At 33.7% G+C, this 16,674-nt stretch overlaps 1 protein-coding gene across 1 annotated transcript; it reads right to left on the reverse strand.

The window, feature by feature from the left end:
- Nucleotides 1–384: 384 nt before the first annotated feature.
- LOC111054790 lies at nucleotides 385–12,546 on the reverse strand. Its single transcript, XM_039426426.1, has 6 exons — nucleotides 12,233–12,546; nucleotides 11,260–11,368; nucleotides 9,553–9,691; nucleotides 8,828–8,891; nucleotides 6,271–6,434; nucleotides 385–1,258 (listed from the first exon to the last, which is right to left on the reverse strand). The coding sequence occupies exons 1-6, from the start codon at nucleotides 12,296–12,298 to the stop codon at nucleotides 1,120–1,122; spliced, it is 681 nt and encodes a 226-aa protein (XP_039282360.1). The 5' UTR covers nucleotides 12,299–12,546; the 3' UTR covers nucleotides 385–1,119.
- Between the last annotated feature and the right edge of the window lie 4,128 nt (nucleotides 12,547–16,674).

Here is a 16,674-nt window from a genome sequence, read left to right on the forward strand (position 1 = left end):
TCCAGAATGCAAGATTTGTTTTTTCTTTGTTTACCACGTCTCTTCTGTGATTGTTTACATAGGAGAGACGCGGAAGGGAAAAAGTATGCACCTCTTCTATGCCCGACGTCTACTCTGTGTGAATAGGGTCTTAAGAAATGCATTATAACGCGTTGAACAGATTCCATCTTGATTAATAAGCATTGAATCTTGGGTCTTCATCGATAGGATCCTTTATTATTATTGAATAATGAAAATAATTGAGTTAGATATACTGTACAAACATTTATTGAATGATGAAAGCGAGTATGTATCTTGTTAATCCGAAACTTGTAAAATTCAACTTATGAAAATTTTGTCGAATCAGCTTAAAAAATGTAGAAAGGTCCAAAAAAATAAATCCAATGAAGTTATACTATTTTATTAGATTTAACATGTATTATACAAATTTAGCGCATGAAAAAATATAGTTTTTTATCAAGATTCAAGTATAACTTTTCAAATCGGATTACATGATTAAGCATGTATTATTCTACTGGATACAAATGTAGTTACAAATTATTATATTCGCTTCAATTTGAGACTAAGTAGTACCACATAGTATTTTCTGAGAATAAATGACAAATATCAAAATGCTTTTGAATGTTTCTAATAATTTTCTAAGACAATTCAATAATGTTCTACATTTTTTATGATTCCCATAAATGTTTACTAATATTAAAAATTGCATGAATAAGGTAAAGGAAATAAGATGTTGTAAGAAGGAAAAACATAGGGAGTTGTAATACATTCCTATTATGTAATTCTGGATAAATTCTTATGCTGAATTTCATGTTTTTTATAGGAGAAAAACTACATATCTACCATTTGACATACAAAATTCTATGGAGAAAAATTCATTGACGCATCTTTCCAACAACTTGTTTCATGATTTTGTTATGTTAATCAAAATTAGTCACGTAAATAAAAATTTCAACCTTTTCCAATTTCAGAGAGAAGGTTTTCAAATCTTAGATCTAATTCTATAAAAAAATGTCGAAAAGCTATAGAGTTAGCCTCTATTTAAATTTTAATTAAGACTAGGCAAGTCTTTGGTTATTAAAACAAATAGGCACTAGTTAGTGCAAATGAGAGAATCTTCTACATTTTATTTTGATGATTCTTCAATTGCATGATTTCTTGTTTCAAACCTTCCAAAATTCTGTTGATCGATTCGTCCTCCTGCTTCAATTTCTCACTTATTGAAGAATGTTTCTCTTTCGTCTTCTCCACTTCGGCTCTGTAACATATAAATTATAAATCGATTGGTAAGGTAGAACAAATTAGGACTACAAAAAATATAGAAATAAATAATTGAAAAGGTAGAAATTCGATGAATAGAGAGCAGAAAAAATCCATGATAAGTTCTAGTCCTATATTTCAATAATAATATTTATACCACCACTAAAATCTCTTCAAAGTACGGTTACTACTTTAATGCCCAGTTGCAGAGTCGTCACATAAAGTTAAAAACAGGCAGTTAACTCATTTACGAAGCCATAAATTCACTTTCTGTTGCACATTGCACAGATGTCAAAGTAAACTATAGCTCCCTTGAAACTAAAAATCTGGTGTGGCGCACTCACACAACTTTCCTTGCTCATATTTGAAACTACGATCAGACTTCTGTATTATGTGTATTTATAATTGTTTTCAGAGTACTTTTTCCTTTGTGTAAACTGTGATTTTTTTTAGTCGTCATTTTTTTAAAGTCGTCGAAACAGATGAAATAACTCGACTATGTGTTCTTTTTATGAACTGCGCTACCTACCTACCTCATGCACGAGAAGGAGGTTACTAAGTTTATTTCTCAAGGATGGGGTGGACCCCCCATTAGTTTCTCAGAAAGGAGACTCATGCCAGTTGATAGAGCTGATAAATAACTATACAGGGTGATATGATAAACCATATGTTTTCGTTGTCATTGATTCATTCATAAATATCAAATGTTGTTATGGGTATGAATTTGAAAAAAATCGGTCAAGTTATTTTTGAGAAAATCGTGGTTTTTTAGTAATTATCCGTCATTTTTCTCAAGAATATTACGGAGCTCCTGCAATTTTCCCATAAATGAGACTCGTGTCAGTTGATGGGGCTTATAAATAGCTATCCATGGTATAAATTTGAAGAAAATCGTTAGAGCCGTTCTCGAGAAAACCATGAATAACATGGCTTTTTAGTCATTATCCGCCATTTTTCTCAAGAATATTACGGAGCTCCTGAAATTTTCCAGGAAATGAGACTCATTTTAGTTGATAGAGCTTACAGATGGTATAGAGCTATCCATGGTATAAATTTGAAGAAAATCATTAGAGTCGTTTTCGAGAAAACCGTAAAAAACATGGTTTTTTAGCAATTATCCACCATTTTTTCCGCCATTTTGAATTCAATTTTATTGAATTTCTTATTGTCGGATCCTTATGGCATAAGGACCTCAAGTTTAAAATTTCAAGTCAATCGGTTAATTAGGAAAGGAGTTATCGTGTTCACAGACATACACACACACACACACACACACACACACACACCAACACCCAAAAATCATGTTTTTGGACTCAGGGGGACCTTGAAACTTATAGAAAACTTGAAATTAGGGTACCTTAATTTTTTTGGAAAGCAATACTTTCCTTACCTATGGTAATAGGGCAAGGAAAGTAAAAATGCCCAATTAGACACATGATTTCGTTGCACAGTCGTCAGAAACAGCTTATTAATGTCCCCAATAGCTAAAAACGTTAAGTTAAGTTATGGGCCCGAAGTCGTGCTGTTAAATCCAATATCTACTGCCGTCAAATGCATTTTAGATGTTGTGATAGCTTTTTTTGAAAGATGTTTACGAAAAACCATTTGTATATAAGTAAATTATTTTTTCTCTCCCTATGTTTTTCAAGTTGTTTATAACCTCCAAATCGCTAAATATGGTGAGAAATCTCGCCAAAAGCCAAGAGTCGCCATATTGTTTATCAATTCTATGTGAGATCTTTTAGGTATGATCACAGTGATGTCGATTGGAACTTTGCCCGATGCCAAGACATTGGTTGGATAGAAGCATGTACGGAAAAAGTGAATAGATCTGCAGTGTGACTTTGTGTGATGCTAATTCGAGATATAGCTAAATGGGCTTCGGCAAACGACTATGCAACGCATTTTCCCACCAATCTACTATTCAATATATTTCCAGTAATGAATGTTAGGCAGATTTTCATAAAAACTTTAGTAATTTACATTTTCAATAATAAGGACACTTTTTTCAGAGAGATTCAACACAGTCATCTAACCAGAAACCAAACAATGTCACGTTTATTTAATCCTACTATTAGTATCAGTTTGCAAAGGCACAATTCATTTTACATTTCGCAATGGCTGTATAGAAACCTTCCTCCAGAAATAGTTGAGGCTGGGGCGGGCCGAGTCACTGTAGTGTTAAAGCACAGAATTTCTGAATGGTTAATGTATGTTGGATGGTCTTTTAGGTTGGATGCAGAGAATTTAATCAAATCACCATATGTTTGAAATTCAAATTTTAATCTGTTTTTCTTACCAAATACATTTTGCAAAAAGCGATTCCGGCTGTTCTGGTGTGATGAAAATAATAATTATTAATAAATTATAAAAATAGGTATTATTACAAGCCGATTGTCTAATTTTGTTCAATGGATCTATCTTTTCTTCCTTCTCAAATTCAAATTGATTTTTTTAAAAGTTCTGTAAAAAAATAATTTGTATTTATTATACATTTAACATAGTAAATCTGCTTAAAACCTTAAAGGAACTTGTTTTTCGGGACCAAGTTTCGCGTATTTCATCACATATCTTGAAAATTACTGTAGCTGCAGGTCTGGAAACAGTTTTATTCAATTTCTCAGTTCATTTTACATAAAGTACGCTAAATTGTACATCTTAATTAACAGCCAACAAATACCACTAGGGCTTCGTTTCAGCAGGGGCACAGAAATTCATACGAAATCGTCCACTCTATACGGTATAACTTGGTAGCAAAGCATTTTCGAACCTATGTTAATTATTGGAACTTTTTTCTTCTTTTGATGTGAGGAATCACGCCCTGACTTATGGGCACCTTTTTTCAGAACACTCTGTATAGACAACGGATCACTCCAAAATTATTTTCATTCAAAATTATTATCCTACTTTTTAACTGTCGATCGATGAGTCTAATTTTATACCTTATGGTGATTTCCTTAGGTTGAATGATCAAATTCTATGTAGCAATCAAGATAATTGACAAAATAAAAATACAAACATCTATTTATTGATTGACATCCTAAATGTCTTGATCTGTACAAGAATCTCCCAGTTTTCTGGCGTGAGAAACTAATTTCTCAAATAATATGCATTTATATCGTAGTGGCCAAAAATATCTTTTTCCTACAGTTACCTTGAAAAATGGCAATTCCTGCACTGATTACAGAACGCAAAGAATCACTTTTCCGCTCTAGTGCGGGAAAAAATTTTTCTGCACTCCAGATTTGCAACATGGCAACGCAAAATAGTTAGTAGGTTGGTTATATGGAGTACCAGTGCAGCAAAATCAAAATGAAGTTGGTAACAGTGACTGTTATTATGATAATAACAATGGACAAGGACATGGACACCGAGGACAGCCACCACATCAGTGACAGCCGCCCCGTCATTCAAACACTATTACATTATTATTCAATTTGACAATAAATTAAGTTTTTTATTAATAACAGCATCACACACACAAACATTTGATAGATTTCAGGCAATTTTACCCATAATTACCCACTTTTCATATTCAATGGTAACTGTAGGAAAAATTAAATGTGAAATACGTGCGCAAAGTTCCTCTGCTGCACTCAAGAAACCATTCCGCCCTCGCCTACGGCTCGGGCGTAAACGTTTCTTTCGGTGCAGTAAACTATCACTTTGCGCACTAGTTGCACAAATAACTATTAGCATGTAGATACCATTTTTTCATCATAACGACATGAAAATGTGATATTTTAGAATTTGAGGAGTAATGATAGACAATATCATAATTGCTAGTGAGGTCCACATTATAATGACAGTGTTTGATTGGTATTGCTATCCTTGTCTATCATTCAACCAAGCGGTTAGCGCTATCTCTTTCTCGCTTTGCTCTGATGCCAGATCGTCTTTTAACAATGTAGAATTAATTAATAATTAATCAACAAAATATTTCATCCTAATTATGCAAATTCATTATGAAATTATTGAGAAATATAATTTATTTCTTGATAAAATATAATTTATTATTTTAAACGAGAATGAACAGTAGTTAATTGACCGAGCGAAGTGACGTCTAAGATTCAAGTCGACGGTTTGGCATTTCTCCTCATGTTTGAATGTTTAAATGTTTATATGTTGCGCATTTACGGCGAAACGCGGTAATAGATTTTCATGAAATTTGACAGGTGTGTTCCTTTTTTAATTGCGCGTCGACGTATATTGAAGGTTTTTGGAAATTTTGCATTTCAAGGATAATATAAAATGAAAATAGAGCCTCTTTCATACGCCAATATTAGAGTAAAAATCAGACTATAGAATTATTCATCATAAATCAGCTGACAAGTGATTGATTACACAGATGTGTGGAGAAGCCAGTCTATTGTTGCATTACCATAAGGTCTATAGCATCAATCAGGTACTTGTGGATGAGAATACTGCGTGAGGTCTACTGTTCACAGAACTACTAGTATTACATTAATAAACCATCTATAGAAGGCATTGACAAGATAGAGATTCGGCAACTTTGTTCTCCTATCTTTCTCCAATGCCATTATAAAGTGGACCTCACTATAGATATATGTATTCTAAAAAGTATCCTGGGTTCAAAACAACACTGTAGAACCAACAGTACATTGCAATGTATCAGTAATTTCCTTCTGTTTATCTGATTTGTAATCTTGATTCTTAGTTTGAACTTGAGATTTTTTTAATATGTTAACTTGAGCTAAATAATTCAATTACTATCAGATAAATCTAATTAATTTATTAATTAAAATTATTGGGGGAATTTTAATTAACGTTTTTAATAATAGGCATTCCATTCAGGGTAATTTACTTATAAATCTGTAAATACAAGAATTGAAACTAAAAAAAGTTATAAGTTAAGATTAAAGATAAATTTAAATTGTGAGCTTGTTGCCAGAATTTTCAGGCTCACATACCAAGTATCATAAAAATCCAACTCAACAATCCTGAAAGTTTTAGAAGGTATTAGAAAAATCATGTAAATCTTGGACTCACAGAGAGTTCCTTAGTTCGATTATTTTGCCTGTTTGGATGGGCAAATCCAATGAGAACTTCTCTTTCATTGCAGCTAGGTCCGATGCTATGCCTGTCAGTTCCATCTTGATCGATTTTTGCATTTGCACCACATCTTGTAACTTTTTCGATAAAGCCACGGATTCCTGTAATGCATAAATCATCTTAATATTAATAAATAAGCATCATCCAATTTATTGATGGTCTAATTCAGTGGTTCTCAAAGTGTGGGGCGCGACCCCCAAGGGGGGCGCAATGAATGCTCAGGGGGGGGGCGCAAAGCTTGGTTAGAAAATGTTTTAAATTTGCTTCTAAAATAATTACGATAAGCAATGTTTCTATTTTTAAAATTACATGTGAGTAATTTTCACTCATAAAATATTTATTTCAACCGTATTGTCAAATTCAAATTCAACATGATAGAAAAGAAAACGTCATTGATCTCCAAGGTGACTTTGCGCTTAAAATGAAGTTTGAAGAATATTCTCTTACTTCTGGATTTGGTGTGCAAAAGGAACACCCAATTTTGAGTAAAAAGGCATTGAAGATATAGAGTCCATTTGCTACAATTTATCCGTGTGAAACTGGGTTTCCTGCTCTAGCTAACATGAAAAGTGAATATAGATCAAGACTGGATGTGACCCAGGAACTTGGAGTAGCGTTATCGGAGCTGACACCTCTGTGCGAAAAAAAACAAGCTCATCCTTCACACAGACGCTCTTTGTATTGTTAATTTCTATGAGAAACAAAAATAACAACTATGTACTGTAGTAGCTGTAGTACCTGAATAAAATTATAATTTATTGTTTGTATAGAATTTGTTGTTTTACTATGATAGAAACTATTGCAACATTGGGTTAAGTATAGAATGTGCAAAACTCAACTGAATGTAAACTCAATTGAGTGTAAAATATGTAGGTATATACGTACATATACGTATATGTACAACATGTATAGTAGTCTATGCTTATACATGTAGGGGGTCCGACTTACAGCTAAATTATGCAGGGGGGGCTTGAAGTAAAAAGTTTGAGAACCACTGGTCTAATTCATTGATATTCAACATTTTTGTCTAGGATGAGCTCTTCAAATTAATTCAAAATTTTCTTATTTCCTTTCTAATAATATTATTAGCGTTAGCTAGGCCTACTAACTCATCTAAGTATTTTATTCATTAAGACAACATATAATCTCAAATCAAATATTAAAATGGGTATGAAAAACAGAACGGGAAACGTAATTTATACTATAAGACAAAGCTATACTATACAAGATAAACTATCACCACCCCCCGCTCCACGAGAGTCAAATGTAATTAAAATGCTATTCATTTATTCCAATAAATAATGCAATGTAATGAATGTTTGTTTTTTTATTCCAATTTATTACAAATAGATAAATTAAAAGCTTACAATCATACAGTCCGATCGAAGATAATAAATTTCCGGCTGTATAATTTGGAAGCAATAAGGAAAGGCACCGAACAGTACTGAAGTATACCATGCATACTTATTTAATGAGTGGAATAATTATTATCATGAAAAGTGTTCTACAAAAAGTGAATATGCATAAATAAGAAATTGTTTTACTACCTGAAAATTAAGATAAAATTCAATTTTTGTAATCCACCAATTACAATTTATTACAGATTTAATATAACTAATGATTGAATTACATTTTGTATCGTAAAATTTGTTGATAATACAGTAAAACTAATAAAAAGTTTGCAATTGTTTAATAAAAACTCATTTACAATAATTCTAATGTAAGATGATTTCAGGTGACTTATAAAAATCAACAGCAAGCCTAAGCATAGTCACATCTCGTTGAGTTAGGTTGCTCAGTATTATTATGTATGTATTTTTAGGTAATTTTGCTATCTAAGATAATTGAAATAGGACTTGATTTGAATAAATTATCGACATATCCAAATACCCCTTCCGTAGGTGGTAAATTGGAAGAATAATAATTACTATTAATTAGACATTGATAGTCAAGTATTTAATAGTTATTTGTATATCAAGAGTGAAAAGTACGACTTTTTCTCCCTGTGGGAAATAGGAATTCCCTGTGGGAATATTTTCCTGAGGGAGAAAAAGTATTTTTCGCTCGTGATGTACACAACATTTTTCCTCCATCTACATTTTTTTATAGAAACTGCAAATAAAATCATTTTAAAAACTTACGTTGTTCAAATTTCTTGTTGTGGTATTGAATTCAGTTGACTCAATGACAGACACCTCTATTACGCTTTCTCATCTGAGCTTAGACCTTCAAACCTATTACAATGTGAGTTTTTGAATTAGAGATGCTTCCTATGTTATTTAAATGGAGTCACTTTTACTCCCTAGGGAGTTTTTCAGTTTTTTACTACCGAGAGCGAAAAAGTGACACTTTAGTAATATGTTTCAGGGAGTAAAGTAAGTACTTTAGACAGTAGCTGGAGGAAAAATCTATTGTGTAAGTAAATTAAACTAATGTGTAAACAAAATCTTATAAAAAATTGTAAATCGAAGAATTTTTAGACCTTTATACTTACATAGTTGTTTGGCGCGTTCAAAAATAAGTTGCACAGTTCTTCCACATCTTCGGTAAAGTTTGACCTGCAAAAATAAACCGTATAACTTGTTTTTAAAGTTCAAAAAAATATAAGCTGTAAAATAAAAATCTAATACAATTGAGGAACAAAAATAGAAACTACGCGCAAAAAATTGCAAACTCTAGTTATTCATCCTAAAGCAATTAATAAAACAGCAGAAACGTATTATGCTAACTAGAGACAAAGCTTTATGAACGAATGGGACGCTTTAAAAAATATTTGTGATTTGTAGAAAATATATTATATTATAATTCAGTTCATAAGTCTTCAAACCACCAAGCAATTTACATGGAAAGGTCAGACTCAAAGTAAAGTAGATTCGTACGGTTTTTTGTTGATGGAGAGTCTGCCACGAGAGGGGCTAGGGTCCCGCCTAGCATGAACAAGTCATCACTGAGTCTTACGAATGTTGTACTTCAGCCTGGAACGACAGTTTAATTTGTCTGTCTGATAACACTTTGATAACACGTGATTGACTATTATATTGTTTCTTTTTCCTCATAAATTTAGTTCTGCATGTGTAACCAATTGATATTCAATTTTCAAAAAAGCTTGTTTTGGCATATACATGTTGCACTTATTCTATTCATATAATAAATAAATAAATTTGAAAGATTTTTCTATATAACCACTTACATTCAATTCTAGTAATTCTATAAACTTACATTTCTTTAATTCTGTCAACTCTATATTCCTCCAGTTGAAGAGGAAACATTTCAGACACTTCGTTTTTCATTGCAACAATTTTTGCTTTTTCATTAGCGACTGATTCCAGCTGTTCAATCACAATTGAAGAGCTAAACTCTGTAGAATAAAACAAAAAATATGAGGGTTTTTATTTAGTCTATTCCTCTTTACAATCAAAGTATTAAAATAAAATATGCAACAATTTAATCGAATAGTGTCAAATATTGAACTTAATGAATAATTCTTAAAGTTTCAAAGACCAGTTGAAGCAGCAAATAGAAATTAATCAATAATAATTATTAAACGAAATCCAAATTAAATGCTGTAAGTAACCCCGAAGACTTCTGCTACTGCAAATATTGACAACAGGGTAAACAGCTAGATGGAAATTCGATGAGCGCCACTATACAAAAATTACTTGTCAGCCCGGGAATCGAACCCAGTACCTCCTAATTGCCGGTCAGGAATGCTTACCCTTACACCAAACTGACAATCTCTGGATAGCAGCGCTCATTTTATACGAAGCCATAGCGGCCAGCCAGTCTACAGATGGAAATCAGGAGGTACTGGGTTCGATTCCCGGGCTGACAAGTAATTTTTGTATAGTGGCGCTCATCGAATTTCCATCTAGCTGTTTACCTTGTTGTCAATATTTGCAGTAGCAGAAGTCTTCGGGTTAATTACAGCATTTAATTTAGATAATTTAATAATTATTAATTCAATAGCATTTTAAATAATTGCAATATCTCAGTAATTTCCTTCTGTAGAAATTAATCATTTATGTGTTTTAAATCCACATGTAATCAGTCTGAGATAGTAAAAATATTTTGATAAAAAATTAAAATTTACAAACTTGAAATTATTAGAATATTGGAGCTTCTTGTAGAATAAATAAATAAATCGCTCTTCTTTCTTTCATGTTAAAAACCTACATTAAATTACATACCAATCACGTCGTTTCATTGCGCAGACTATAGTCATGTAGAAGCAGCTATAGTGAGATGCACGTATGTATGATCACATTGGATGCACGTGAGATTATGCATGACCAAGCGTGTAGATGGAAAACAAAATCTGGAAAGAAAGAGCCATAGGAACACTCACACTGGACGCGAGCACTTGCTGGTGACGTACAGCGTAAGCAGCTACAAGCAAGTCACAACGTGTTTCTCTTTCCTGATTTTGATTCTCATCTGCGCGTTTTGTCATGCATGATCCACGTCCGTGGTTTGCACGTCCGTGCATTTGTCTCACGTGCATCCAATGTGATCATACCCTAAAGCTCGTGTTACATTCGGCCACCAGTCTCACCAACCAGTGGGTCGCCAAGTGTCCAAGCGAATTGGGGGCATTAGTTCTTAATGCGCTAATTACACTAGAATTTTGAAAACCCGGATCGTTTACAGTGGTATTCACAAGGCATTAATCAGATGCTGACTTAAAAACATGAATCTCACAATGATTCGAAGATGTGTGTTATGCCGCATCTACATGTTGGCCCAATCAAGGCCAATGTGGACCAGCGCCGGTGTGTGGATGGGTGGTTTGCCAGCGCTGGCCTTCATTGACCTACGAAAGGAATTACACATTTACCAGGCTGGGCGGCTTATTGGACCAACATGTGGATGCGGCAATAAAGTGTGAATAGATTAATTGTTGAAATTAAATGAATAATTGAGACCTACCAGCCTTTTGAGCGTTGTATTCTCTCATCATATGTAAATCTTTTGCATGACTATTAACTTCAATATCCAATCTCTCTGCTTCATAATGCAAGTCCTTGGCGATTTGTTTCTGAGAACAAAATTAAACTTCAACAATAAAACTTCAAAGATAGAAGTTTTGAAATGTTTGCTCAACTAATACAATCGTTTTACAAAAAAAAAAATCACCTAGTAGTAGCATATTCAACAGTATGTTCTACAGTTAAATATTCATTTAAGATGCAGAAACATTTTATAGAAACAATCTAGTTTTAAAAATGTCAAACCCCAGTTAATCAATTCCTCATACATCTCACGGTACTTCTACGAAATTTAACCGCGATTAAATGTTACGAAAACCAATGAGGGGAGCAGATAGTGAGGGTTATTTACGATTAAATCTAGAATTAAGTTACGTGCATGCGTTCAAACGCAATAACTTTAAATACAATGAAGTTAGAGTAATAATTTGGATTGAAACTCGCAAATACAAGGATTACTTAATTATAATTACGAATCTTCGGGTAGGCTATATAATTTAGAATACGGTACATATTTAAAAACAAACTTTGCAAATTTTATAACACCCTCTCTGGATCCGTTAGACAGTATAAAAGCAAAGCTTCGAATCCCTAATTTTATATTTATAAATTTTCAAGTAAAAGTATCATTTCCTGATTATTATAGACCTAAATATCAAAATTTCCTAACACTTTAATTCCGTTAATAAATAACTATAAAGAGGTTGAAATCATGGATAAAATTTGGTAAATTACTTCATCATTTAAAAAAGTTTATTCTACTTATAGTTATTGTGAAAGATAGATTATATTTTTAAATTTAATTAGTATAATAAATATCAATCAAGACAATGAACTCATAACCTTATTAGGTAACCTTTTACGTTTTCATACAATTTAGCATAACAATAACATGCGCAAAAAACTTAGTTTACCTGATCCTCTTCTTGATCCTTTATTTCTTCCAGAGAAAGATTTTCAAAACGTTGAATGCCAGTCATGTCTGGTTTTATAATGGATTGTTATAAAAATTTCAAAACATACACAAATAAAAGTTTAATTATTTTTTCGTAAAACTAGAAACTACAAGCGCAATCCAAAGAACGCCAAACTGAAAACTACATCTACAACTGCAACGAGCAACTAGAGATTAGAGAACTTGCAAAAAACATTGTGCGATTCAGTATCTTGTGTACAGTGCGCATCCAAATGTGACAGTTTCCGTCTTTACCTTTTCCCGCTATGATTTGATTTTTATCATTCTTGATAACACTGATAAGGTCACATTAGAAAAATCAAGTTGGATGATCATTTGATAATCTTTCAGGTTATTTACTTGGGGAATATTTATTTACCTAAACAAGTTTCATTTCACATTTTTTTGTCATTGAAAGTATAACAACTTTAAACTAGAATAGGCGATATACAAGAGACTGAGATGTCTTGAGTGGGCGGGGCGATATCACATCATATACCGGTACGCTTTGTTTGTTATCAAATAAAACCTATATAAGGCATTAATCTTAATTTCTGATAATTCTGGTTTAAGAATAAATTATCGAAATTAATACATTATAATATGGTACCTACAATATTAGGCCATGATTGATTATATGATGGTTTTGTATGTATGAATCATAATATTACGGTAGGTACCGTACCTTATTCGTTTTTTTTTTTAGTTTTCAAAGTTTATGTTTTATTACAAAATGTAATTTTCTTGAATTCAATTTTGGCTCGAATGAGTTCACTTCAATAATTTGCAATAAAATGTTGAAATCAATACCTACTCAAGTTGAACTAACTCCTCTGAATATGATTCATATGAGTTGTAAAATCGCTCCCCGGTGGTTCGGAACCCACCTAAAACTGTAGGTCTATTCATCTCTCATCAGCATTCGCTTAATTACCCACGCACATGCCTAGAGTTCATGTGGGCATCACCCTCAGCAAAAAAGTTACCGTATAGCGGAGCATAAAACTTAAAGAATCCAGCACACAGCAGCATCAGACCCAGGAAAATATTAAACTTTTCCATGCAGACATTATACCGGTAGGCGTTTACTTCCATAAGTAAATAAGTAATAAGTACCGTATACAAACAGATACAGGACGTCTGGGTGCGTTTCAACATTGATTCGAAAGCCTGGGAAGGGATATACTTACTTACTTGATACTTGAGGTCGTTGCCAAGGACTGGGGTTTTCAGATAGGCAGTGTCAGAATTCTCTGATCACAGTAAATACTGTAATCTCTACATGGTCATTCACGCTGTGGAGGTAACTTACTCCCAAAAAGTGGTTCCTCGTAAAAATCCTGCAGTGAGTAGAGTGGCTTTTCCAGGAGTTTATGTTTTGCTGTGGTATAGAACCAAGAGTCCCATGTTTCCTGAATTTTTCAAGGAAGGCTGTTAAAAAATCTTATTGCCTGGGAAGGAAAGCTATATATTGTATGTATTATCTATATATTGTATAGTTCCCCGCCAGTCAGCTCCGGGCACCTCCAGTCTAGTGGCATGTCTACTTACAATCACCAATCATGACGATACTTTATTATCACTTATCAATTTTATCACATCACTAAATCCTCAGATCTTCAATATATCATCAAGATACTAAATCATTCACCACTATCGTATTATTGAAAGAGAAATAACCTATTAGTAATTAATCTAATCATTAATCATCATTAGAATACAATTTAGAAATGCTGGCGTACAAAAAAATTAAAGAAAATGGTAATTTGAGTCAAGCCGGTAAACAGTTCATTACAGAACAAAGCAAAACATGTGATTTCATTACAGTATACTATGCTGTAAAGTGATCATATGTTTTTTTACAATCGTGTATTATTTTTCCTAGCATATTGTGGCTGTCTTTATCACTCCTTTTTTGTAACTGCTTCAGATTCCTATTGATATACATCAGCGAGCACAACCATATATTGGCTGTACACCGTACGTGAGTATCCCAAGATCCCTAAATAGTGGCCTGCAGTGATCCCAAAGGCTGGGAAATATCGCTAGATATTTTTAGGCTCAGAGCCTCCTTTTGCAGTAGCAGCACATCGTGGACAGCTGGTGCATGACCCCTCAGGAGCAGATCATAGATGATATGGCTGTGAAACAGCGAATGATAGGTCATGACAAGGCTACTCTGATCCACCACATATCTCAGCTTACGGAGGAGGTACAGCACTCTGGACGATTTTTCATATTTCATCCGTCTGTCTGCTGCATTAAGTATCTAGGCCTACTGTATTATTACCTATTCTATGAAATAATTTTACTTTTTTATTTCCTAATTTCTTTGTCATGTTTTCTCCTCCATGCTCAAAAGTATTGACCATTACAGATTTTTTTCTATGTTTTTATTGAACGAGCATAGTGAGCTCTCACTTTGAGATGAGAATGAGATTGAGTTCTTACTGAGATGAGAATGTTTAGATGGATGTGTGGGGTTACAAGAAGAGATAAAATAAGAAATGAATTGATCAGAGGCACTGTAAAAGTTGGACCACTGGGAAAGAAAATGCAGGAGACAAGGATGAGGTAGTTTGGGCATGTGCAGCGACGGGAGGAGGATTATGTTGGACGAAGAGTGTAGGATTTGGTTTTGGATGGTAGGAGAGGACGAGGTAGACCTAGGATGAGGTGGGGAGATAGAATAGCGGCTGACTTGCGGGAGAGTGGTTGGAGGAGAGAGGAGGCATTGGATAGGGCTTTTTGGAGAGGCAGACTAAGAGAAAGGAATGCCGATCCCATTTAAATGGGATAAGTCACAGCCGAAGAAGAAGGAGAATAGTGAGTTCTCACTTCTTACAGATGACTGAACTTATATTGAGCCTCGAGTCGTCCGTTTTTTTCAACGATTACGGTACTAAATGACCCTTCATCAAAATCAACTTCAAATTTTCAAAACAAATACTTTTACGAGTAGGTACAGCTCAAGTAGTTGACTTACCATTCATTGTTTTTGAGGACAAGTTATAAAAAAGTTAGCATTACTTTATACTTGAAATTCTCCCACTGTTCGCGCACCAGCGCCGTGGTCGTCAATGGTTGCAAACTGTAATTTTAATTTGCTTCTGGTCTCCAGTGTGATGAACTTCTTCCTTTCAGATATTCTTGAACGCTGTTGTACGGTCTCTTGATCAGGAAGCCTATACGTTTATTTTTGAAATGACTTAAGTTGTTTGGTTTTTTCAATTCATTTGGCAAACAATAATTGTATATTTTTGAACAGAGATATAGTATTCAGGGTTTAGGCCCACATTGGGCCAGTCTGGATTGGACCGCTATCAAATGAGTATTATTCCTCTGTCTAATGTTGTAATGGTGATACTGCTGGTTACTTGGATAAATATTTGGCTTTCTTCTCACCATATGCCTCTTTCATTGAAAGTGCAAAAGAAAAAAAAGTAATTACTTATCATCCACCTCTATTCACAACTAACTTGTTCTGATGAATGCGCAACTTGTAGTTATATCTATGTGAATAATTATAACTTTTCTAACAATTCATAGATACAGGCTAACTAGTTGCGTATTTCAAAATCAGAACAATAGTTCATGAACGATTCTCTAGCCCAGGAGACTTATTAATCTAAACACGGTTGAAATAAGGTATTCCTCACTATTTAAATAATTGAAACGAATTTCTATTTATAAAATACTTGTTTTTCTTTGCATGTTGTGAATTTTAAGGCTCTATTCATACAGAAGTCGGGAATGACACAAGACGTTTTCCACTCTTAAGGTGCGTATAGACTTTCGCTCTGCTCCGCAATCGAACGTCACTCAAGAAGATCGATTGATGATCGACCGGGGAGCAAGAGTGGAACGCGAGAAGAGCTAACATCTCCCGTAACGTTCATGATCGGTGCGATTGCGGAGCGAAGGCGAAGCGTGTTGAAGGCACGTATATCTATCTGTACGCACCTTAATATAGGAAATATTGTCAAATTCAAACATAAGAGACGTGGCGCCATGTCTCTACTTCTTACTTACTTCAAGTCTCTTCTGTTCGTATTGGACCATATAATTAGGTTTGTATACGAGTGGCGTGGAAGTGACAAAAATCTACACCACGTCCATGCCATACGCCACTTGAGTGTAAGCGCTTAATGAGTTCTTAATCCAAATATGCCCACACATATTTCATTTACAAAGGAATTCTCCTAATAAATGCAACTCACATTTTTCAAAGATAGAAAAAAGTAAGTAGGCTGTAATTGTGTTGCATATCTATTCTTTTTCACTAATAATTTCAAACTTAAATTTTGAAACACTTATCAAGTAAGATTTTTCACACAAGAGTTTTAAAATTTAAGTTTGAGACTATTATGACTATAGTAGATAATATATAAAAGTACTCTA

Source organism: Nilaparvata lugens, chromosome 4, assembly GCF_014356525.2.
Source record: "Nilaparvata lugens isolate BPH chromosome 4, ASM1435652v1, whole genome shotgun sequence".
Taxonomy (NCBI): Eukaryota; Metazoa; Arthropoda; class Insecta; order Hemiptera; family Delphacidae; genus Nilaparvata; species Nilaparvata lugens.

Bases quoted from the DNA above. Each gene is read 5' to 3' on its own strand.
- LOC111054790 (XM_039426426.1), bottom strand. From the start codon at position 12,298: ATGACTGGCATTCAACGTTTTGAAAATCTTTCTCTGGAAGAAATAAAG. The intron at 8,892-9,552 runs GTAAGTTTATAG...TTATTTTTGCAG, and splicing joins GTTGACAGAATTAAAGAAAT to GTCAAACTTTACCGAAGATG. The intron at 1,259-6,270 runs GTGAGTCCAAGA...TATATGTTACAG, and splicing joins ATCGAACTAAGGAACTCTCT to AGCCGAAGTGGAGAAGACGA.